General features: G+C 39.4%; 1 protein-coding gene across 2 annotated transcripts in view; it reads right to left on the bottom strand.

Annotated features, from left to right (window-relative positions):
* LOC145999531 (uncharacterized) overlaps window positions 1-26907 on the bottom strand; it is a 73262-nt gene that overhangs the window by 37911 nt on the left and 8444 nt on the right. For both annotated transcript variants that reach the window (XM_083136504.1, XM_083136505.1), the window contains exons 3-7: window positions 15686-15784; window positions 13962-14115; window positions 10806-12172; window positions 7511-7618; window positions 5322-5428 (exon numbers count right to left, since the gene is read on the bottom strand). In XM_083136504.1, the coding sequence (XP_082992630.1) occupies window positions 5322-5428; window positions 7511-7618; window positions 10806-12172; window positions 13962-14115; window positions 15686-15784 (1835 nt within the window). The remainder of the gene's footprint in view (window positions 1-5321; window positions 5429-7510; window positions 7619-10805; window positions 12173-13961; window positions 14116-15685; window positions 15785-26907) is intronic.

Consider the following 26907-nt stretch of genomic DNA (forward strand, 5'->3'; position numbering starts at 1 on the left):
GATGTAGTTACGATTCAAAAGACTGTTTCATGTATTCAAGGGGTGTCAGGGGTGCCCATCCCCCTCAACACCCTGGATACAGTCCCCCCCAAATTCGTTCATCATAATCCCCCCAAAACTATTTTGATAAATATATCATAACCGATTTTATAATTTGAATGCAATACCCTGTCAAGTAGTCTACAGTTTTATCTTAAAATGTAAATTTTCTGCTTTTCATGAATCTGAGTGAATGAACAAAGGCGGATGGTTATGATACCCACCGCAACCCCACTTGAGAATAATCCACAGTAAAAATCCACTTGATACCACAAGACTTCCAAATGACACAAAAAAATGACAGCCCAAATAATGATAATCATACAAATTTTATACCAAAGTGCTGAATATTGCCCCTGCCCCGACTTCAAAGTTCGATCCCCTCTTACTATAGAAATTTTGTGCCAGTCTAAGACTTAACGTTGATATGCATGTTACGTTTAGTTTATGTTTTTAATAAAATAAATGACTGCCTTGGTCAGCATATTTAGTTTTTCATGTTGATATCCAATATCTGTTATCCCCTGAAGAGTCCCCCCTCCCCAGTTAATGCTCAATTTCCGTGATAATCTAAGACTGTACATAGTCAAGAATTTTGTAGTGTTCCTTCCCAAAAAACGTACTCCCCACAAGAATTAGGCTGCCTTAAATAGAGTTGGGCATGCTCCCCAAAATAATTCTATTACTCATCCCTTAGCAGTATTTTAGCAGTATACAGGGTCCGTTCTGAAAGTCTCCAAACTTATTTATTTGCAAACAATTTATTGATGACAATTACAACTGCTGTCAATATTCTTCAATGTAGGCACCTTCAGCCTCAATACAGCAAGTATAGCAACTTTTCCAATGATCATAGCAGTCCTGGAAGTCCTTGACTGACACCCTCTTTAATGCTGCGGTCGTGGCAGCTTGAACCTCTTCAATTGACACAAAACGCTTCCCCTTGAGCACCCTTTCGACCTTGGGAAACAAAAAGAAGTCGGCCAGTGCAAGTCCAGGCTGTGAGGGGGATGAGGCAGCATTGCCACGCGTACGTTGGCCAAAAACTCACCTATAGATCCACCAAGCTTTCTGAAACCTCGGAAAATATGCAAACTAACCAGCCTCCCCCACCCCCTTCTTTCACCCCCGGTGTTTGCTCTGGCGCTGGTCAGGCAAGGACCTTCCGCTGACACAGTGTTGCTAATTTTACTCTCTTCAAGAATTCGAGGAGTGTTGTTGATGTGCGTAAACGTGTTTTTGAGTAAGTGTAAAATGTCGAAAGTTGTGCACAGCAGTGAGCGAAATTTGCTACTACGAATCATCGAGAAGTGTGAAGAAGAGAAAAGAGACGAGTGGAATTATTCTCGCGATCAACCCCTAAAGAGAGCAGTATATCTAACGGGACGGTCGGAGTCATTGCTTAGAAAACTGAAAAGAGAGAAAAAAGATTTACAAACCCCTGACCAGAAATTGTCAACTCCTGGTAAATGGAGACGTGTTCGACAGAATAAGATTGTTATTGACGACATGGATAAGTGTATACTGCGAAGGAAAATCCATGAAATGTACGTAGTGAAAAGAGAAGTTCCTACAATATTGAAACTTTTAGCTATTGCTAAAGATGAAATTAATTATCAGGGGGGCGAGAAACATTACGGAAAATTATGAAACAAATAGGCTTTAAATTTAAAAAATGTAGAAACTCTCACTTAGCTCTGGTTGAATGAAGCAACATTGTGGTTTGGAGAGCAAGATATCTTCGTGCGATCAACAGATTCCGCAACGAAGGGAGGCCTGTTGTTTACATTGATGAAACTTGGATTCATCCTAATTACAAAGTAAAAAAATGTTGGCAGAGTGAAGATGTGTCAGGTGTCTTCACAAACGACAGTCCGAGTCAGAGACTTATCATAAGTCACGCGGGGGGGTTCCATGGGGTGTGTTCCAAACGCACTTAATATATTTCAGACCAAAACAACTTCTGGCGATTACCATAACAAAATGAATTCCGAGAACTTCGAGAAGTGGTTGGAACAGAAACTTATTCCGAATCTCCCACCTAGATCTGTCATTGTTATGGATAATGCCTCCTACCACTCAATTCAAACCAATAAAGCCCCGAACACAAAAAGTAAGAAACTAGAGATTCAAGAATGGCTATTAAAAAATAACATCACTTTCGATATCGAACAAACAAAGCCAGAATTGTTGCTGAAAGTAAAAAATAATCTTCCCGATCCGGTATACTGAGCTGATACAATTTTGAAAACCCACGGCCTCCACGTTCTTCGACTTCCACTATATCACTGCGACTTGAACCTGATCGAGTACATATGGAGCACCATAAAGCGTCGAGTTGCCTCACGAAACGTCAGTTCAAATTTGAGAGAAATAAGGGCTCTTACCGAAAGTGCAATTGACAGTGCCACAGTGCAGGAATGGGACTGTATGTGCCAACATGCCATCCGTTTGGAAAAAGAATATCAGAGGAATGATGGAATTCTCGAAGATGAAGTTCAAACGTTGATTATAAACCTGGAATCGGGTTCCGAAAGTAGTGATGTAAATAGCGACAGTGACAGCGAAAGTTCGAATTCAGACCTCTCCGGCATAGACACCTTATAATCTGCCTCCAGGCCAACCGGAGGCAAGGACCCAAAAGTACGTGGGCCGTTCAAGTCAATCGGGGACTTTTTTTTTCCAGTTTTAAATAGATGCCTAGGCTGGAGGTTTTGTATGCAGTAGGAACTGGCAACTGTGTGCTGTTACTGGTAGGCGGCGCTCATTTCCCGCGTTTCTGCATAGATCGTTATTCAAGATGGCGGACAACAGTGTGAATGTCTACATGGAACAGGGTGTTGTGATGAAGTTTTTAGTGAATGAGGACAGAAAACCTGCAGAAATTTACAGAAGACTTCAGGCTCAGTACGGTGATGAGACACTCTGTCGCAGTAAGACATTTGAATGGTGTAAGCGCTTCAAAGATGGCCATATCTCTATTACTGACGATCCCGGTCGTGGTGGATCACAGCCCACGGCAATCATTCCTGGAAACATTCAGCGCGTGGAGCAGCTGATCCTGGACAATCGTCGCATAACCTGTCGTGAAATTGCAAGGGTGTGTAATCTGTCGTTAGGAACAGTGAACACAATAATTCATGATCATTTGTTGTTCCGAAAAGTGAGTGCATGGTGGGTCCCAAAGCAGCTGTCCGCTTTTGACCGACACAGAAGAGTTGAAGTCTGCAGAGAACTCAAGGACCGCTATGACATGGAAGGCCAGGATTTTCTGAATCGCATCATGACATGTGATGAAACATGGGTTCACCATTTCACTCCAGAATCCAAAAGAGCATTGATGCAGTGGAAGCATACGGAATCACCAACTCCCAAGAAATTTCGAACAGTTGCGTCTGCTGGTAAAGTGATGGCAAGTGTCTTTTGGGATAAACAGGGGATTATTCACGTTGATTTTTTACCCCATGGTGTCACTATCAACAGTGAGTATTACTGCCGTGTTCTGCGTGATGTGCATAAGAGTTTACGGAAGAAACGTCCGGGTTTCATCACAAAGGGTGTTCTCTTTTTGCAAGACAATGCACGACCGCATACCGCTCAACACACATTCCAAACATTCCAGAAAATCGGCTGGGAGATATTACCACACCCCCCCTATAGTCCTGACTTAGCGCCAAGTGATTTTCACCTGTTTGGACCCCTGAAGGAATTCCTTGGAGGAAAACATTTCAACACTGATGATGAAGTGAAGAATGCTGTCCTACAATGGTTCCGCCGTAATGATAAATCCTTCTATGCGGAAGCATTCCAGGCATTAGTTAAACGCTGGGATAAGTGTATAACTGTAGCAGGAGGTTATGTGGAAAAATAAATCCAGTTACCACACTTTGAAATTTGTTCTTCTATTTTTTTTAAAAAAAAGTAACTGATTGACTTGAACGACCTAGTAAGTTGCTTTTTTTTAAAAAATATATAGTTTACATAATTTAGAATATTAATCTTATGTGTTTAAATTGTTGATATCCTTCTGCGAGACAGCTGGCATTTTTAACTTTATTGTCCCCATCCCTCCTCTCTCTTATGCTATGTTATTTGAAACGAAACTTAATATTCGGCCTGCATATTTGTTTACTTGCAAACCTTTCACGGCACACACCCACTTCTAGATTTGGCAACACAGGGGGGAAAACACGTGTTTCTGCCATCCCTTTCCTTGCCCCAGAGTTACCGAGCTCCCCTCCTAAACATTCGACACTAGCGCCACTTGTTTCTGGCCAGGGGTTCAAATAAGTTGGTGGATCTATACCAACAGCACTGTGTGAGCCAGCACGTTGTCGTGGTGAAGCACCCATCTGTCGGCGATGTCAGACCGGACGCGCTGGACCCTCTGTCGGAGATGCTGAAGCACTGTTTTGTATAGTAAGCTGCATTCACGGTGGTCCCAGCAGGTACAAACTCTTTGTGCACGACCCCCTTCACGTCGAAAAAGACAAGGAGCATTGTCTTCACCTTTGATTTTGACATCCGGGCCTTCTTTTGACGAGGGGACGTGGGTGTGTGCCATTCTGAACTTTGTCTCTTGCTTTCGGGGTCATAAGCCTCCCAAAGCATGGTTAAAGTCTCCGTAAAGTTTTTTTTTCAATTTAACACAAAATTTCACAGCGTAGCTCTGTTCCAAAGTGCACTCCATTTTCACCAAATCCACCAACTGCAAATTCTCGACGCGATGTTTTTTCCCGTTTACACAACACGAGCGATTGCACCTCAACCACTCCTCGGAGGCAACTGAGTGAGGCCTTGTTTTGAAGGTTATGGTCCCCACTGCCACCTGGCGCAGCTTACCCGAACCCTCGACCGATTCTCGTGCCGCTCTGCGTACAGTTCGGATACTTTCAGAACGGACCCTGTACGAATTGATTATTACATGTTAACGAAGTTCAACTTCTGTCCAATTCTGAAATTTTTATTCAGTCAAATTTCCATCGCGAAGAAAGCAAATGAAAAAAATCCTCCCCAAAAGTTGCATCCACAAACCCGCACGTGAACATCCCTGAGGGGTGTAATGTGTGACACTTTCTGAAGACACCCCTTCCATGTAGTATATCCTGGACTGCAGTTTGCAGACTAAAGTTCACGTGTGTTTGTGATTGTCTCTTCATCTATCTCATCTTTTTGATTAGCCAAAAGTGGCAGAAAAGTGAAGTAAAATAAACTAAATCAAATCAAATCATGAATTCAATTTCATTTTTACTTGAACTTAAAGATTTAAAATCATTACTTACTTATACGAATCCTCCATTAGTGAAACCTCTACCTCATGCTTCTTCTTCAGGCTCTCTAAAGTAGACTCCAAATACTGCTTTTCTAGTTCCAGTTTGTAAACCTTTCCCTTCAAACAAGAAAGAAAGAAATATTTTTCGCAAACAACTGGCATGCACTTGTAATTGCAGCAAAATGTTAATACATTAACAAACATAAATTTTACATTTAATTTATATTAAGAAGACAGCAGTACTTTATTAATATTAGTCAAAAATTATTGTTACGGATTCAGTATTTCCGAAAATAGTAAATTAATGCACAATACTGTCCTCTCATTATTATTTTTTAGAATACACAAAATAAACCTCAATTATGTGTTCTTTTCAGGGAACCAAAGATAAAAATCTTTATATACAGGGAGTAGTGCTTCTGTAGGACAAGAAAGGTAAAATTAGGATCTGAGAACATAAAATTTCCATTGTAAAACCTTAAATTATTTTCCTACTTCTGCAACTTCTATTTTTAAGGTAAAAACCCACTACTTTCATACATGAATTAAGCAGGTGAAGGAACAGTTAACATTCCTTTGCAATGTTCACTATTTTATAACCAACTGGTCGATATCAGTTATGAATAATGTAAATTCTACGCCAGTGCTTTATTTGTATCCACAAAATTTCACAACACCAAATTCTTGGTATTTATTGAAATATTGGACTATTGCCAAAATAACTTGTGTCAATATTGATGGATTGAGCAAATTTCAGGATCCTTCAGTGTACTATTAGAGTAGTATAAATATTGTATTCTATCAGGTACAGTTTTCAAATTGCATTTGGGATTTTAATTACCAATTTATACCCTTTTTATGTACCATTCATATAGCTATTGGAAGGCTATTAAGCTTAATCCCGTGAACAGAAGTCAATTTATCCACCTCAAATTCAACAGCAGACTCAATCAAAGTTTCATGATTTTGCATAACGCACAGACTATAGAAAGTGTCGTTTCTTCTAAATAAAAATTACTGTTCAACAGATTATTTCACATTCTGTAATTGATGTACTAACATTTTGTGACAAAGTGTTGCAGGAAAGTATATCTCACAACTTTCAAAAACAGAAATCTAACATTACAGTGTGTAATCTCAGATCTTGTGTGTCTACTAAATATGATTCAAGATACGTAAATAAAGTAGCTCCATCTCCCTTATAATATTATGTTACAAATGCTTCACAGTGATCTAATACTTTACAGATTTTTTCCTGATAGTGTTACATGGTTATGTTAACTCAGATGCAGTTCCTCCAACAGAAAACACTCTCATATTAAACAATGCCAATGGGTTTGCAGCTTCCATTGAAGGTATGAACTTTTACTGATTTGTTCTCCACATTTTTTAAATGAAAACAAAGTGAAGCCATTCTCTGTGCTTTGCAGTATTATGAAAGCATGTAGGGGGTGTGGAGATATAATCACTACCATGATCTGGGCAGCTTTACCCCACCCACAGATAACATGCCATAAGATGCAGATCGAGCCCCAGAGCAACCTATTCAAGTTCATTCCTCCTGAGATCAGAGCAAAAATTTCCACCCAGATATTTTAGTTATACATACATATACGAGGGGATGGTGAAAAGTTCGTAGCCCAACCAAGTTCCCAAACTGTTCAGAGGAAGGTTACATTATGTCTTGAAAGTACATATCCTTGAATGTACATATACCAAAAGGCATTGCATAATTAACAGGCTTTCTTGTTGTTTCAGGTTTATTAAGTGACCATGTCTGCTCAGCAAGCGAACTCAAATAGCATGTCCTGTTTCTCCATGACAATGCGCAGCAGTAACACAGCAGAAATTGCGAGACCTGGGCTTTCAGTGTCTTGATCTGGCTCCATTGGACTATTTTGTGTTTCCTCATCTCAAAAAGCACCTGAAGGGACGACATTTGTGCACACTTCAGAATTTCTTTTACATGGTTTGCAAAAGTAGGAGCACCAGGCCAGAAAGTGCATTGAGCTTTGAGGGGAGTATATTGAGTAACTATGAAGTTTCATCATTCCAAGTGCATTCCTTCTACGTCGGGTTACGAACTTTTCAGCATCCCCTCGTATGTATGAATTATATTTAGGCATTCTAGTGCTTGTAAACATTACAATTCAAATATCAATAATAAAAATGACAAAAAAAAAACAAGTATAAACCAACCTGTAGTTCCACTTCTGAAACTTCCTCTTTCTTGTGTTTTGGATTCTCTTCTTCCTTGCCTGCAGCAGCTACTAATGATGTCAAGTTTGGTGCCAGAGAGGTAACATCCTTAAAAAAAGAAAATGTTAATAATTATAAAATCAGAAAAAGAGATTCTTAAACATGGGGAAATCTATACCAATTATAGTTTTACAAATAATTTACAATTTATTTTTCCCCTGGTGAACATACACATTTTTTTTTTCTCATGTCTTCTATCATCCCAGGGCAGTGGTTCCCAAAGTGTGCACCACAGCACCCCGGGGCCAATATTTTCACTGAAATGACACTTACTTGTTAGTCAATGATCAGTGATGTGATTGTTCCAAATATGTGATTTTTTAGTACTTTTTACACAAAAAATGTTTCAGAATTTGAAATATGTGTGTATTTTTTATCTTAAGGCAAGCAACGTAAGCACACTAACTGAGCGTTGCAAGTGTTACATAGGCCTATACTCTGACTTGGGCACCACGAAGAAATCTTGAAACACTAAGGGTAACGTGGATCGAAAAAATTTGGGAACCTCTGCCCTAGGGTGATACAATATGAGCTCTAGTGGAATTATAAAACATAACTCATGCATTTTGATTCTGGTAAAAAATTGCTGATTTGTTTATTGACAATGGTAACTAAATATCCAAACTGTCGGAATTTTTTCAAAGCAGGGAATAAAATAAATTGACATCATCTTTGTTTATTTAAATTCATTACACAACCCAATCCTCAGCTATTTTTCTGTAAGTCCTGCTTTTGGTGAATAGAAGTGGAAAATGTTGGAGAGTTGGTAGAATGCTTACACACAATGGATATGTTATAGGTTGAAGTCCTGTTTGACACAATAAACTTTTAGTAATTTTCTGCATCATTAGTTTGAGTTTTTAAGTCATCTTTATGTACACAAAGATTCAATGGGACTGAACCTACAGTCTAAAGTGGGATCCGAATCACTATGTGCCTCCACCGGGTATCAAACCAGAGACCCCATATTACAAGGCAGCGACTTCATCACGATGCTATCAAGGAGGTGTTTTTCTTCTCCATAAATATTGGCATTAGAAAGAGCTCTAGATACATTTAGAATTTGGCTTCCTTAATAAATTAATAAATGATATTTCAACAGATCACTATATGATCGTTGCTTATTTTCAACAGAAGAGATACACCATATTTACTCATGTATAATGTACACTTTTTTCCAAAATTTTTGCTCCCAAAAACTATGGTGCGTATTATGCATGGAATAATTCAGACAGCCAACATGAAACCGTACAGAGTCATTCAACGATTTTGGGACACTTGCATTTATTTTTCATGTTTACGGAACCCTATCATGTTATATATCGTTGTAAAGCTTAAATCCTGCAGTTTCTGAATATGGAAACAGTATTCCATTCAAGATAACGACACTAATGTGAAATGTGGTTGAAATAAGTTCATCACAAAATGAAGGAACGTTCTGATTTCTACACTACTTTGTTTGAAAGAAAACATAATGAAAAAGGAAACAATAATTAAAATGTATTACTGGCCAAATAACAATATATATATGGAGTGTGTAAATTCCTAAATGGAAGAAATCTTGTGCTGCTAACTGCTACTTTGAAGGTCCTGAATGTGCCTGATAGAAATGTTACATTTGTCATGGAAAAATTATATATTTTGAAGTTCTTTTAGAAAAAGTAAAGAAGGAATGAGCAAAACCACGTATAAAAGTTTCTTTCACTTTGTAATGTAATGTTCTGCAACACCAAGAAAAGCAGTGCAACTCTGGCGGAATTCGAGCATGCACCTTCTGTCACATGGGATGCATAACAGCAGTAATTGTTGGACGAGACATAATAGAAAATAACTTCCTGAGCACTGCAAATCCATTTGATATCGCTTTCTACTATTACAGAATAAACAAGGTGGTTAAAGAGTGAAAGCTTTGGGATGCTAAACACAGTGGAGGGAGAAGGGGAGGTGGCATGGGTTGGAGACTTATTGTTTACACACGAGGACATTCTCCTCCTGGTCCACATAGCAACAGGTGACTCATTGAATAGGTATGATGTCATTCACTGTTGACCAGCATAGCAACAGCTTCACGACCTACAACTAAGAAAGCCACTTCTTGAAACTGGATTGTACTGCGCATTATGTATGAGATATAATTTTTTGTAACTTTTACACATCAAAAACCAGGGTGTGCATTATACACGCACGAGCACTATACAGCATGTAACAAAAGTCTGGGAACACTTTAAAAAAATTATTATAGCCAAACGAGTAGCATAACAAAGTAACAAAGTACATCATTTTAAAGAGTAAAGTTGTAAGTTTTTTCTCATTGCAGGTGTTACGTGTAGTTCCATATATCGTCGCTAGGTGGTGTCATAATCAAGTTGGCACTTTCTGGAGCTGGTCTTTGTAATTAGGATATAACGTTTGCACTAACTGTAGTCTGCATGGTTTCATGTTTAATTTTTTTACGCAAAACACGCCACACAGTCATTGTTGACATTTCCAACTCACGTGAAGCTCTGCGTATAGATTTTCACGGACTCTTGTGAAAGCTTCTCTCACTCGCTCAATGTCATTTTCACTCACGCCTGGCCGACCACTTCTCTTCTTGACACACAAACACCCAATTTCAACAAACTTTACATGTCAATTGTGGATTGCCTTCCTGGTTGGTGCTGCTTTCCTCTACTCCATCCCAAATTTTCGTTGGACATCCGTTGCACTCTTTGTTTTGTCAAATTCTAGCACGCAGAAAGCCTTCTCAGCTCCAGAAAGTGCCATCTTGATTATGACACCACCTAGTGATGATATATGGAACTACACGTAACATCTACAATGAGAAAAAACTTACAACCTTACTTTTTGAAATGATGTACTTTGTCACTTTGTAATGCTACTTGTTTGGCTACAATAATTTTTTTAAAGTGTTCCCGGACTTTTGGTACATGCTGTACATGTTAAAAGCCACACAAAAAAAAAGTCTGTCAAAGCTTTCAACTCCATCCTGGAGTCATCATCAGGATTGCTCGAGGAAGATATATCTTCTGGCAGACAACAAGTAGCAGCATGGAAACCTTGGCTGTTTCTAGACTGGCCCCAATGATGACTCTGGGATGGAGTCAAAAGCTTGGGTAGACTTTGAAAGTGTATTTTATAGTGCTGTTTGTTTGTTTTGTGTGGCATCTAACAAGAAAATTGCTGGCACGTGATGTATGATGTTTCTTTAATGTCAAACAAAAGTTATAATTACCTGTATTTGTGACCTGAGCCTTTCTTCTTGCAACTTAAACTCCATTTCCATTTGCTGTTGCTTTTGCTGTTGTTGCTGCAGCAGAAGTTTCAGCTGAAGTTCTTGCTTCATTAGAATCTCCTGCTGTTTCTGTTGCAAAAGGGCTAAGTGTTGCTCCTGCTGCTGTTTCAGCAAGGCGAGTTGCTGCTCCTGTTGGGACTTTTGCGTCATTGCCAACTGCTGCTGCCGTTGCTGTTCCATGATCCGCTTCTGCAGAAGGTCCTCTTGCTGGCTTTGCAACAGCATGAGTTGCTCCGTGTGCTGCTTGATCAGGTCTCCGCTTTGGGCGAACATCATCGGGTCCAGGAGTCCGTCGAAGCTCATCTGAGCTGCTGGTGCAATGGGATTTGGAATGCCGCTCTGTGGCATCTGGTCGAACGTTTGCGGAGGCTTGATCGGATCGGGAGTGGTCACGCTCTGTCTGCGCTCCCTACTGCCACCCAGCCATTGCGGCAATTGCGGGTCCGTTGCCTGTTTCTGTTGACCGAGCGACGAGTCTCCGCCGCCACCTATGAAAAACTGATCGTTCGAGAGCTGTCTGCTTAAGCGTCTCTCAGGAACCGACCTGTCTGCGACACTTTGCTCGTCGTACGTAACGAAATCAACTCTCGAACCTCTTCTCGACGATACTGGTGACTGTCTAGCTGCAGGAGACGCAACGTCGGCAGAGCTTTGTGGCACCAGTTCCAGATCTGGACTGAAGCTTAACGGATCTATAGCACTCGAACTTGGAAGTCGCCGACCACCGGGTCTTCTCGGCTGTCTTCCGGAACTCACGGATGGCATGTAGCTGCCGAAGGTCACGTTCTTCTCGTCTGCAGACTTGGCTCTTTCTTCCGGCTCTGATTTCCTCGCTATACTTGGGGCCGATTTAGTCTCTTGCCTTCCAAGCAATTCATCCATGATCGTCCTCTTTTCACTTCTCCTACCCCCAACGGTATCTTTACTTTTCTTCAAACCATCATCAAATCCCATTCCGCCCAAAATGTCACCATCATCATCAAAAATATCTTTCTTGGAACTCACTTTTGAACCACCCTGCTTCAACTCATCGTCCCGAGAGTCAGCCAAGCCCAACCAATCCCCTCTCGCTGCTTCTCTACCCTTCCTAGAATTGTCCTGTTTTGGTTTGCTGTGAGCATCTTCTCCCTTCTTCTCTCCTCCACTGGCACTGAACAACTCTGCAATCACCTTGGACTTATCCTTTCTCTCCCCAGTCAAGGGACTCGGGGCTGTTGGTTTATTCGACCCATCCAAGATAATGTCCTTCTTGCTAGTTACATCAGCCTTTGCTGTTCCTTCCTTGACAGCTTTGCCTGCTCCCTGCTCTGGAAATGTAGAGTTTATTGTTACTCACTCACAGAGGGATTATGAAATTATTTTCTTTGTTTTAAATTAGGGATGGGACCAATTAATCGGTACTCTATCGGTATCGGCTGATATAGGCATATCGGTAAAATTACAGATTATTTTACCGATCCGATATAACAATAAATATCTGATAAATTAGTGCAAAATTCTGCCATTTTGTTGTAATTTTTATGGATAATCTCCATGCTCTAATTTCTAAAAAAGTAAATGTCTAAATATGCAACTTCTCTTGCACTGCAGTCACATTGAAACAATTTATTAAGGAGGTCAATGAACCTTTTAGGTTCTTCAAGGACCACTTCTAATTTTATATCGGATCGGTAGAATATCGGTTATCGGTATCGGTAAATTTATATATCGGTATTGGCCGAACTTTCATATCGGCCCATCCCTATTTTAAATGGTTAATAGAAGAAAAAGCTGTTCAAGGCCAAGACCATGCAGTTCGTATTCTATGACAGTTGGAATTTATTTGAGTCAAATATACTGAAGGAAATAAAATAATTTTTAAAAAACTTCTTCTGTTACGTGCAAGAAAGTGTTTCATATTGTGCTGTTTGTGTGGTATTTAACAAGAAAATATTTTTTGATCTAGTTTACAGTTGTTACAACCATTTAAACAAATTGTTAGATGTAATGTTTCGGGAGAACATGCATTCCCTTCATCGTACATTTATTTGTAGTTTGATCAATGTTACAGTTATTGTAAATTTAACAAAAACAAAAAAGAAACCGTTATACAATGGATCATGTCAATGATGCTACAGTGCTGGTATCCAGCAACTCAAGTGTGAAACATGAAACCTTTTTTCAACTGCAGATGTTATCACATTTTAATAAATCTTAAATATCATCAGGCAAAATCATCTACTCTACAAAGTTTCTTCATCTTCTTTGAGTTGGATTAAATTCCAAAGGTGGTGGCTAACCCCACATATGGAAAAGAGAACTCAAATTTATTCCAGTGTTCTCTCAAAACATTACTTCAAGAAACATGTTTAAAAGATTGCAAGAATCATAAACTACAAGAAGATTCTAAAGTGCAAGCAACATGTATGTGCAAGAAGAAATAAATTATGTATCATTCATAAGCATTGCAAAATACTACAATATATGTTAATTTCAGAGTGCCTTTTATTCCGGTAGTGACATTTCATTATGGTTCACCAGAATGAAACATTACAGCAGGAATAAATTTTAAATATGTAAAATGTATTGCATTATCTAATAATACACAACAGTGGTCATAAAAAATTTCAAGAACATTGACATCAATTCATAAGCATGCACATAGCATTCACAAACTTAACATTTCAGAGTCTAACTTAAATTTTTACTATTTTATTACTTAAATAAAAAACAATAGCTGTAATGCAACTAACAAAAACACTTTTAAACTGCATGCTCCTGATATGCCATATTAGATCAGGCAATCAAAATCAAATGATACATTAAAATAATTAGTTTTACAGTTTTATCATCTCTTAATGACCATGTAGGTTGCTGACAAAACATACACTTCACGTTTTATTCCTTCCCAGCCTCCCTTTCTTATTTCTATAATGGGATGGGCTGACAAATGAAACTGCTAATACATGAAGTTGAATACGTTTCAACAGTGACATAATTTAATCAAGAGGAAAGGGGTGATTTGACCTCGGTGCCAATCCGCTTGCAGGATGATAATGTCCCTGTTACATCAATGCTGAATGCATAAAACCACTATTCTAATATCAATATACATACCGTTATCCCTCGAGGCTATGGTTTCTGCAGTCTTATCCTTTGCCGATTGACTTAAAGGCTTGATATCCGATAGCACCTCATCGAAAGAATCTGCTTTGCTCTGGAAGGTAACTTTCGGCTTCTGCTGCTTCTCTGTGCTCTCTCCAGAGGCAGTCTGGGGGTGAAAAACAGAAGTTTTGTAAATATGATTCATTGGTTAAAGCCCACACAACCAAAGAACCAATTTGGAATTCTATTTTTGCCTTTTGCGTCAGGAGGCAGGGAGGGGCACATGAACCCTTCAAACAATTAGGTTAGTGACAGGAAATCTTGTTGTATACTGGTATACATTGCCACACTTATGCCTCAGAGCAACAGTTCAAGGTCCAAGGTGCCATTTAGCCAATGAAAGCTGCAGCTGCATTCCCTGCATCCTCCTCCACTGCGAGCGAAGGGTGCATGTTGACAGCAAAAGTTGCCATTACGACTGGACAAAAATCAGGCATGTGGCAACATTGCTTTTCACACTTCGAGACTCCCACAACTGGGGATGAAAGTCTTACTTTGATCTTTTATTGTGCGGGCTTTAGGCTCATGTGCTAACCACTTGTACCAATCCATATACATATTGGAAAATATAATACCTAACAGCAGTGGCAGCAACTATGATGGGTAGTGCCAACGTGATCAAGTAAATAGAAAAAAAAAAAAAACAACCTCCGCAATCCCCCACCCCCTCCTTGAGGTTGCGCCATTAGCCAAGATGTTTGTCCTCGTTTGGTAACGTGGAAAACAACATGTGTTTAAGTAATAACGTACTAAAGGAAAGGAAAAACAAATCCTATCACCTTCTCCTCCCCCATGCACACGTATTCTAACTGGATGTCGAAAATATCTTTGTTATGAAAAGAAATTGTCGAAATGCCAAAGGAAACTCGCATCATCATCATAGGATATTTATTGGTGCATCTATCTATTATCAAAAATGTTCATTTAACTTTGGAAAAATATTAGGTTCGTTTCTCCAAAAGTAGGCAGAAATTACTTCCCCAAAGGGTCTCACAAACCAGTCGTATTTAGCGACTTGTTTCTGAAGGTGGCAACTGTGTTGTGTCAACACTGCGAAAGTTCCCTCGCCAGGCCAGGCTAAGACAGGCACGGTTTCTTATGGGCTAACCCCGCCCCCTGCCACTTTGTTCTCGGCTCATGGTGGAAATGTTCCTCGCTGAGACTTCTTCAACCCTCTGCACGTGTGTCAACTTGATTAGGTCCATGATTAGGCCAGCTCTTCCGCACCACGGACTGTTGCCTCGCGAGGGTACGAACGAAACAGCTGGCGATGCAGTGAGGAGGTTGGGGTGGTCGTCAGGTCAGCTTGACCGATTGCAAGAATCGAATCTCCTTGTCTGTAAACTATCAATGTATTCATTTAACTTTACTTGGCGATGTATGAATTTCTTCTGAGGGTAGTGCCATGGCACGGTGGCTCTACCTCTTGAGCCGCCGCTGCCTAACAGTATTTAATGTAATTTTGCCATTTACTACAACTAATTGAAGAATATTATGTGTTGATAACAGTATTTGCATTCTTTACTTTTGAATGTAAGACCAATCAAAAGTTGAAGCTTGAATTGAAACTACCAAAAAAATAATTTAACAGGAAATGCTTGTGTATTATTTATACATATAGAAAATGAAAAACTGATAAATAAAATGGCTCAACACATATAAATTTTTTCACTTACCTTCAGAACTGATTTTATTTGTTTCTTCTCTGGTGCTGAAGGTTTTGTTTTCTTCTTTAATGTTGAACCAAAAAGATCAGCATCTAAATCATCAATATCCTAAAATAATAACAACAAAAGAATAACGTTAATAGAAATAAAATACTGCATCCCAAGGTAATTAATTTACGGACTGGTTGGAACTAGAAGCTGGATTGGAAACCTGATTTTGCACTAAACAGGGTTTGCAATAAGATAATAAATGTGTGAGTCACTAAACTTCCAAACTTCAGATTTTAGGCATGAGGAAACCCATTTAATTGTTGTTCAACTTTAAATATTTAATCTTCTCTTGCAGTTAATTGCTGCAATGAGCATGATACTATGGGCCCAAGTTCTGGTTGTGTAATACTGAATTAGCCATGGTATACACACATATTCCTAGCATGGTTCAATTTCTAATTGTGTCTCTTCACACATACTTCCTCAGCTTAATGATTACTTACTGCATGTTTTCTGGAGAAAAAAAAATATCCTTTCGTACACCGGACCATTTGGATACCTGTATAATCCAAACATCCGGACAATTTGGATATCTGTATAATCCAAAATCTGGACAATTTGGATATCTGTATAATCCAAACATCCGGACAATGGACATTTCCACTCAATTTTTTTTACAGCATATTTAAATACTACACCCTGGAAAAATGACCCCTGCAAGTTCTCGCGTTTCTCTGCATCCAGTTTAAGGCAGAAACGAGACTTCCAAAGTTGCGAGGCTAGCGTTGCGCTGAAAACACGCCGCCGCCATGTTACTACGTCACTCCTTAGGGAGAGCTCGTTTGTCGTCTGCTTCGAGCGCCCAGTTCCGGATGGGTAGCCCACGGTGAGCGAACACGTGCAACAGTTTTACAAATCTGTACCGATTTAAATAATGGAAGAAGGAGCGATAGGAGAAAGGAAAGCTATGCTTTGTAATGATCATTCTTCTATGAAATATCCGTGCTGCTCACATGCAAGATAAATGAAAGGGTTCAGCTGCGTGTGTTCTCAGGCCATGCGAAAAATATTGCTTATAAAATTGGTTGCTGACAAGACACTCAAAAATATTTTTTAAACTTATATTTATCGATATTTACCGTAACCTATGTAGTGCAAAATAGGAATTTTCACATTCTTCACTTTTTAAAGCCTATTTAACTTTATTTTCCATAAAGCAATTTCAGTTTGTGTTCCATTTCTGTTGCGCAAATTATGATCAAATATTTTCGTGCAGATAAGAGAAAATACACTGAGAAGATTACATTAGTTGCACAGTACATATCTATATTTAGTTTATGTATAATTATTACAAGGAAATAATGTGTATAACCATGGGCGCATTTAAGGGGGATTCAACGGTTCCAACCCCCTTCTTTTTTTGGTTCACTAAAATTACGAGTTTCCTTGTTCTATCCGCTTGTTCATAAAAAAATTCTTCGGACTTATTTAATTCTCTTAAATTAGAGACGTATAGGACGGGATACGGATGGGAAGGAAATTTCGTAATTCCACTCACCAGATGGGACTGCAGACCAATATCTGCAATTTCCTGATAGTTTCGGAATTTCTGCGATAAGAAACTGCATTGAGACTATCAAATCAGTTATTTTTTTCCCCCTCGAATCATATTAAAGAAATTTGGTTCTTAAAAACGTAGTGACACAAGATGAACAGAAAAGTATCAATACTTCGTGACTACAAACACAACTTCGTCGGGTCCATCATCCCCTCCCCCCATGCTCCCCAACAAGCTTCCGGCCAGGCCAGCAGTGTCCTGGATTTTCACGAAATAAAGCAACCCTAATCATACCAAAAGTTGATCCATCCCCCCCCCCCGTGAACTATATATACGCCCATGTGTATAACAATATCCCATACTGAAATGGTACGATATAATTATTTTGAATTTTGTACTGCGAAAAAAGGAGCCTCATCTCGTTACCCCGAACGCATCAATTGGTTGGTTCACAACTTCACCACTAAGGATCCTATCGAGACGAGACTGGCAGCCTTGGTCTCGTTCTCGTTGAGAGTTGTAAATGTCTGTCTGTTGATTTGTAAATGTCTCATTGACAGTCTCGTCTCAATTTATAAACATCCGTCTCGGTTTGTGAGGGCAATTCTCGTTCTCGTCTCAAGTCTAGAAAAATATAGAATTAACAACGTATGCAGAGACTTATCATTATAAATACGAAAAAAACTTTCTTAATATTTTTTATTATTATTATTTGACTCCTCGTTTCGACGGTACAGCCCTCGAAAACTAAATATTATCCTGCTTATATATGCAAACCAAACTGCAGATTCAGAATTACCAGGAATGAACTGGCGTTGTAATTATTATTCACAAAATTCATGATTTATCTGAGGAAGTCGCATGTTCCAGGTTTGACTCTCGACCTGGGCATGACTGTTTCCTTGTGAGTGACATTTCATTGAACTGGAAATTGTTACATGGGAGGATGTTTGCTCGAGACTTTGGAGACAGCTAGGGGAATGATTCTATTGTTAATGTTAGTGTTGCTCACGAGACGAGGCATGTTCCATCTGGGGGACAAGTGAATGTTTTCGAAATGAGATGGGACAGAAGAAAAATTTCGTCTCTTATCATGGTAGGTTGGGTGATACTTAGATTGTGCAGTTGGTGGTAGTGTGTGTGTGTGTGGAGGGGGGTGTACTCCTGCACCCCGACTTCGAATACAGCTTGTAGTTATTCATCTTCATTGTAGCGATTAGCCAAAAGTGGGAAGAAATGTGATGTTAGAGATGATACATAATAAATTAACCATGCGTTCTCATCGTTGCGGTTAAACAAAGTGAACGGAAAAGCGACGTAAAAGTAGGCTAAATACAAAAATTTGCATTATATATATATTAACTGAAGAAAACTGTCATTTACTGCAGGAAATTAAAAAACTCACCGTACCTTTTTATACCGTATCACCTCTTACATTGCAGAAATTGGCGTGTAAACCAGTGTGTTCTAAAAGTATTATCTTAACATTTGTGAAGAAAATATTATGACGAAAATAATTGTAATTCCAGAAAAGCCATTCCTATAACATTAAGTTCTTGCCAGTCAACCAACCTATGTATTCGCAATGAACAAGGCTGTTCACGTGTTCAGCCATTCACTGTTACAAGTTTTGCTTTGTCACCCTAATGGGAAAACCCTTTACCAAGTGGCTGAATTATAGTAAATACTGCTAAACTGCTAGGGCATAATTCATCTCCAAGAAATGGAGCGCAGATTTTTGCACTGGAAGTTACAAAATACTTGTTTTTCGTTTTACACAGAAACAAGTGAATTTTCTGTCGCTTCCGCGGCTCATGCTAAGTTGACGGGACGAGCAGAAGCCCCGCCTGCACGCATTTCTAAGTGATGACGTCAGAGGACCTCCTGTCTGTGGAGAGGACGTTTTCAAATCCGTGACGTAGTAGGTGAATTTCAGCGGTGTTTGAAGGCGTGTTTCTCGAGAACCGAAACAAATATCGCCGAGATATTTTGCACATCTCATGTTTGTGTCATTATCTGTAAAATGAATGGATTTAAAACGTTTTTCATGTCAAAGTGGAAATGTCCATTTGGCTATCTGTATAATCCAAAATCTGGACAATTTTGATATCTGTATAATCCAAACATCCAGACAATTTGGCTATCTGTATAATCCAAAATCTGGACAATTTTGATATCTGTATAATCCAAACATCCGGACAATTTGGATATCTGTATAATCCAAAATCTGGACAATTTGGATATCTGTATAATCCAAACATTCGGACAATTTGCCTATCTGTATAATCCAAAATCTGGACAATTTTGATATCTGTATAATCCAAACATCCGGACAATTTGGATACCTGTATAATCCAAACATCCGGACAAATTGGATATCTGTATAAACCAAACATCCGGACAATTTGGATATCTGAATAATCCAAAATCTGGACAATTTTGATATCTGTATAATCCAAACATCCGGACAATTTGGCTATCTGTATAATCCAAAATCTGGACAATTTTGATATCTGTATAATCCAAACATCCGGACAATTTGGCTATACTGGATCCGCGCTTAGAAGGAACTGTACGGTAAACAAATGCACGTGTATGAATACAGTGTTGCCAACCAATAACTGCAGAATACAGCGAAAAGCGAATTCTCACAGTGTGTAGGGATCTACATTAAATTGTAGAAATTCTTTTTATGACTTAGAAGGAACTGTACTGTAAACAAATGCATGTGTATGAATACAGTGTTGCCAACAAATAACTGCAGAATATAGCGAATAGCGAATTCTCACAGTGTGTAGGGTTCTACATTATATTGTAGAAATGCTCTTTATGTATAATCTCCATAATCACAATGTGGACATGTCATACCCTATTTGTTGCTAGTTTTCATAGAATAAAGAATACAAATTTTCCTCCTCACTTCCCTCACAATAAAGCCATTTTTTGAATGGCCAGTTCTTTCCGAATGTTATCTTTGTATTTCCGTAGGTTTATTAAATATATATACAGGGTGTTTCTAAAGGTCGTTTACAACGCTTGGGAGGTGATTCCTCACACGAAAACAAGCAAAAAGTCTAAGTTCCATTTTTACGACTGAGGCTTCGTTTCCGAGATAGGAGCCTCGCAAAAGGTGACAAAGTGATCGTCACACCTAACTGGGACGAATACTATCACATATAGAGAGGCGGTTCCAAGGGAATCATAAAGGAATCGTATGTGCTCAGTCCGGAAGTCACTATGAAAAGTTCACTGCACGCATGCACAATGGAGTCCTCAAAGGAATTGGGGATTTCCAGCAAGAACAATACATGGAAAGGGTATGTAACGCAGCAAGAAGGACCGTGACAATGAGAAATGCGTTAAAGACAACACATCCCGACCTCAAACATCAAAACATGAGCACGGAACACAAAATCCGAAAAGTTGAGCACGGTTGCATACCCCAGTTACACGCGAGGAAAGAACGAATCATGTCATGTGGCATACGAGAGACACATTACTACTCCAGGAGGAGGGAAAGAAAAACACAATATCAGATGATTACGACAACGTGTATTTTTACACGCGACAACTACGTAATATCCTCCCCCCCCCACACACACACACTCACAACAAACAACAAATGCTACCATGTCTTACGCACAGACAGTGTGTGTCACTGTACAACATTTGAAGATGTCACTTTCACCACACAAAGGGGGCGGGGAGCAATACCAAGAGTGTTCTCACTTGGATTTGCCGAGGGCGATAATCACGGACGGTTTTAAAAATGTCTGCCGTTCACGTCTATGCAGAGATGACAGTGACGAATCAAGGATTGTCGACTACGAGCAAACAAGTCAGGTGTATCTGCTACCGTCGCGGCGGCGACATTGATGCGAACAACGAGGTCCTCAGCTGATGTGACAGGTGTGTCTTATACGAGGGTTTTCATTTCTCCCCAGAAGAAAAAATCTAGAGGGTTGAGATCTGGCGACCTCGGTGGCCAAAGACAGGCTCATCCCTACCAATGAACCTATTGCGAAACTTGTCATGCAGAAAATGTCGTACATTACGATCGAAATGAGCTGGTGCCCCATCGTGTTGGTACCACATTTATTGCCGCAGTGCCAAAGGTACGGTCTCCAACAGTTCAGGCAGAACCTCACTAAGAAATGCATGATACGTGCGACCATTCAGGCGAACAGGGAGAATGTATGATCCAATTAAATGATCATGTACTATCTCGCACTACACATTCACTGAAAACCTGTGATGTTGATGGGCCACAAAAAGTGCATGTGGGTTGTCAAAGTCCCACACATGACTGTTTCTACTATTGAAGACATCCATCCTGGTGAAAATGGCTTCATCTGTCCACAATAACTTCGCCCCGAAGTGAGGGTTTGTGTCCAGCTGATGCAACAACCATTGGCAAAACTCCATACGAGGGCAAAAGTCACGAGGTAACAGTTCTTTACTTTCTGCAGTTTAAACAGGTGCATTCCTTCCTCTGATAACACTCGCCAAACATTCACATGAGACGTGTTTCGTGCCCAAGCGAGCATGCACGTACTGGTGCCAGGATGTTCTGCGACCCCTGTTAACACATCTTCTGCAAACTGATGTGTGCGTACACTTCGGGGTCTTCCAACTTCTTGCCGTGGTGGAAACACTGACCCTGTTTCACGCAGTCGACTGTCCACTGCCTGAAAGAAGGCTGAGATGGTAAATGTCTATGTGGAAAGCGTTCTCCATAAAGATGCCTTGCCTCATGCTATTACCACGTGCCTCCCCATACATGAGATGCATGTCTGCTAGCTGCTGGGTCGTATACGCAGCCATCTGTGTAATAGGGATCTGGAACTGCAAAGTATCGTTTTTGTTTAACAGTGGCACACTGCACAAATTGGCCGTATCACCGTACGAACACCACAGACCAATTGTTGTGATATTTGACTTGCCCACTCCACCACGTCAACTTCTTCCAATACAACATACTACAGTAGTACTCTTCAATGCGTATGGCAACCTAGAGCGAACTGCTGATCATATCCCAGCACTTGCAACACGACTGGGACGACTGCCGGAGAGAACCAACCCTTCGAGCTCCTCTAGCGGGTACAGCAGTCATGAAGGTCAAGCGTAGACTATGAGAGCCAGACTTGCCTGCGCAACGCTTTCAAAACTGGTCTCTTTTACGTCACAGTGATCGCTTGCGAACACTCTTGGTATTGCTCCCCACCCCCTTTGTGGGTGAAAGTGACATCTTCAGTTGGTGTAAAGTGACACGAACGGTCTGTGTGTAAGATATTGTAGCATTTGTTGTTTGTTGTGTGTGTGTGGGGGGGGGGGGGGGAATTACGTAGTTGTCCCAATCATCTGATATTGGTTTTTTTTTCCCTCCTCCTGGTGGGAGTAATGCCACATGACATGATTCGTTCTTTCCTCGCGTGTAACTGGGGTATGCAACCGTGCTCAACTTTTCGGATTTTGTGTTCCGTGCTCATGTTTTGATGTTTGAGGTCGGGATGTGTTGTCTTTAACGCATTTCTCATTGTCACGGTCCTTCTTGCTGCGTTACATACCCTTTCCATGCATTGTTCTTGCTGGAAATCCCCAATTCCTTTGAGGACTCCATTGTGCATGCGTGCAGTGAACTTTTCATAGTGACTTCCGGACTGAGCACATACGATTCCTTTATGATTCCCTTGGAACCGCCTCTCTATATGTGATAGTATTCGTCCCAGTCAGGTGTGACGTTCACTTTGTCACCTTTTGCGAGGCTCCTATCTCGGAAACGATATGAGAAGTGAGTAATGAAAATTAAAGAGGGGGAAATTTTCGTGAAATAGTTTCTAATTATAATTTAATTTAGTATAATACATATTATATAATAATAATAACCTCTCTTTATATCTTAAAATAAGCCTCAGTCGTAAAAATGGAACTTAGACTTTTTGCTTGTTTTCGTGTGAGGAATCGCCTCCCAAGCGTTGTAAACGACCTTTAGAAACACCCTGTATGTAGTATAAACATATTCACATAACTAGAGTAGTTTTGCATACATTTTTAGTGTTTTCCAAATTTCACACAAATTGGACAAAAATTATAAGAGAATTTGAAAAAAAATCCAATATCGTGGACCCGCGATTTTCTTTTTTTATGCTATCAAAAAATGAAGTAGACCCTGTCTTGCAATGGACGTAGAGAATAGATGTGCAGAATTTTGTCTAATTTACTGAAAAATCGTAAGAGGTTTGACGAATCGAAAATTACCAACGAAATGGAACTTCAGCCACTTTATTTCTTCCATTTTCAAAATTTTGAAACTCTAGCATCATATTTACAAACAGCGACATAGAGAACGTTTGAATAGGAACATCTGCAACAATACCACAAGGATTACTACTGCTGTTAAAGAAAATAAATAAAAAAACGAAAAATAGGTCACTTCCGTGTCTATTTCCGAATGAAGTCAAATAAGTATGATACTACTGTGCAAATATCTGAAAGCCATTATTGTCTCCAATGCAGGGCCAAAAAGTTCAAAACAGCTAATTTTAGCAAAAGAATAAGCGGATTGGCAACACTTCTCGTTGAGTCTACTTGAACAACAGACCCTGCCACGCGCAACAAAATATAGTCCACTTTCTAACTTGCAAGAATAGAACATTCCTTCAACACAATTGTAATTATCGTACTCTAGAATTATCATAACCAATATTTAGTATGTAAATGAACTTCAGGTTGGCATAAATACACAAGACGTGACAATTTTTACTCTGGGTACAACACGCATGCGTAAAGGCTGGGCAGGCGGGAGGGAATTTCAATTTGTGCGAGATGGATGTTCGCGTTGGCTACGTTAAACACTGAAGCGGGAAGCTGTTGAAAAGTGGCGAGAAACAAATTGTATTGAATGTGTTCGCCAAGTGCGAGAAATATCCAACTATGGTTATCCAGGACGTGATGAAATTGACATCCAAGTTTACTGGTGTGTCTGTTAAGAGTGTAAAATCTGCGTGCAGTGAGGTTCTAAATAAGGGCATTTTAACAACACCAGGAGAAAAGCGTCAACGTCAAAAGCCTGTGTTACAAGTTCAGTGCGATGAGTTTGCGAGAAGTGCCATCCGTCGTTAGGTTCATCAGTTCTTTGAGAGGAACGAAGCGCCAACAATAAATAAAGTGTTGGTGAGTGTGAATAGTGATCCGGATCTGCCGAACCTTAAGAAAACAAGTTTCCACACACTTCTGAAAGAAATCAGCTTCGAGTTTGTGCAATGCAACAGAAAAAATATTATTGTTGACCGAGAAGACATACTGTTGTGGCGCCGGAACTACCTGAGGAAAATACGCGAATACAGGCGGGAGGGGCGAAAGTTGTATTTCCTTGATGAAACGTGGGTGAATGAAGGTCATACTGTTTCTAAGGTGTGGGTAGATTCTGTCGTAAAATCTAAAAAAACGGGCTTTCCTCTCAGGATTAACCACAGGGCTAAGAAACCCGACCGGCAAAGGCAGACGCCTTATTGTATTGCATATTGGAGAAAAAAGAGGTACGCTTCTGGGAATCAGATTACATGTGCGACACGGTTGTTGACCGACTTGTTATCAATCCAGCTGATAGCAGTAGCGGCGGCATCAGCAGTGAAGGGGAGGAATCTATGGAAAGAATCGACTTTCTATCTGACTCTGCTTAGGCAAGTAAAACACTTTTATATCTTCAAATTAAATTCTTGAGTACAGAAGTTCAGCTTATCTTGTGAATAGTTATAGTTTTCCTTTTTATTTAATTTCTCGTAGCTTGTAACATTGCTTTCGCGACAACTTTCTCTCCCACGTGGTGGAAGCAGCAGAAGCTTTACGATCATCCAATCGCTGAAGCCTGGCGGAGTAATACCTTTGCCCTTGTGTTTACAGTGCAGTCCCTTCTAAGCGCGGAAAAAGTATATCTGTATAATCCAAAATCTGGACAATTTTGATATCTGTATAATCCAAACATCCGGACAATTTGGATATCTGTATAATCCAAACATCCGGACAATTTGGATATCTGTATAATCCAAAATCTGGACAATTTTGATATCTGTATAATCCAAACATCCGGACAATTTGGCTATCTGTATAATCCAAAATCTGGACAATTTGGATATCTGTATAATCCAAACATCTGGGCAATTTGGCTATCTGTATAATCCAAAATCTGAACAATTTTGATATCTGTATAATCCAAACATCCGGACAATTTGGCTATCTGTATAATCCAAAATCTGGACAATTTGGATATCTGTATAATCCAAACATCTGGGCAATTTGGCTATCTGTATAATCCAAAATCTGGACAATTTGGATATCTGTATAATCCAAACATCCGGACAATTTAGCTATCTGTATAATCCAAAATCTGGACAATTTTGATATCTGTATAATCCAAACATCCGGACAATTTGGATATCTGTATAATCCAAAATCTGGACAATTTGGATATCTGTATAATCCAAAATCTGGACAATTTTGATATCTGTATAATCCAAACATCTGGACAATTTGGATATCTGTATAATCCAAACATCCGGACAATTAAGCTATCTGTATAATCCAAAATCTGGACAATTTGGATATCTGTATAATCCAAACATCTGGGCAATTTGGCTATCTGTATAATCCAAAATCTGGACAATTTTGATATCTGTATAATCCAAACATCCGGACAATTTAGCTATCTGTATAATCCAAAATCTGGACAATTTTGATATCTGTATAATCCAAACATCCGGACAATTTGGATATCTGTATAATCCAAACATCCGGACAATTTGGATATCTGTATAATCCAAAATCTGGACAATTTTGATATCTGTATAATCCAAAATCTGGACAATTTTGATATCTGTATAATCCAAACATCCGGACAATTTGGATATCTGTATAATCCAAACATCCGGACAATTTGGCTATCTGTATAATCCAAAATCTGGACAATTTGGATATCTGTATAATCCAAACATCTGGGCAATTTGGCTATCTGTATAATCCAAAATCTGGACAATTTTGATATCTGTATAATCCAAACATCCGGACAATTTAGCTATCTGTATAATCCAAAATCTGGACAATTTTGATATCTGTATAATCCAAACATCCGGACAATTTGGATATCTGTATAATCCAAACATCCGGACAATTTGGATATCTGTATAATCCAAAATCTGGACAATTTTGATATCTGTATAATCCAAACATCCGGACAATTTGGTTATCTGTATAATCCAAAATCTGGACAATTTTGATATCTGTATAATCCAAACATCCGGACAATTTGGCTATCTGTATAATCCAAAATCTGGACAATTTGGATATCTGTATAATCCAAACATCTGGGCAATTTGGCTATCTGTATAATCCAAAATCTGGACAATTTTGATATCTGTATAATCCAAACATCCGGACAATTTAGCTATCTGTATAATCCAAAATCTGGACAATTTTGATATCTGGTAAATCCAAACATCCGGACAATTTGGATATCTGGTAAATCCAAACATCCGGACAATTTGGATATCTGTATAATCCAAAAATCCGGACAATTTGGATATCTGTATAATCCAAACATCCAGACAATTTGGATATCTGTATAATCCAAAAATCCGGACAATTTGGATATCTGTATAATCCAAAATCTGGACAATTTGGATATTTG

Source organism: Lepisma saccharinum, chromosome 15, assembly GCF_977018435.1.
Source record: "Lepisma saccharinum chromosome 15, izLepSacc3.1, whole genome shotgun sequence".
Lineage (NCBI taxonomy): Eukaryota > Metazoa > Arthropoda > Insecta > Zygentoma > Lepismatidae > Lepisma > Lepisma saccharinum.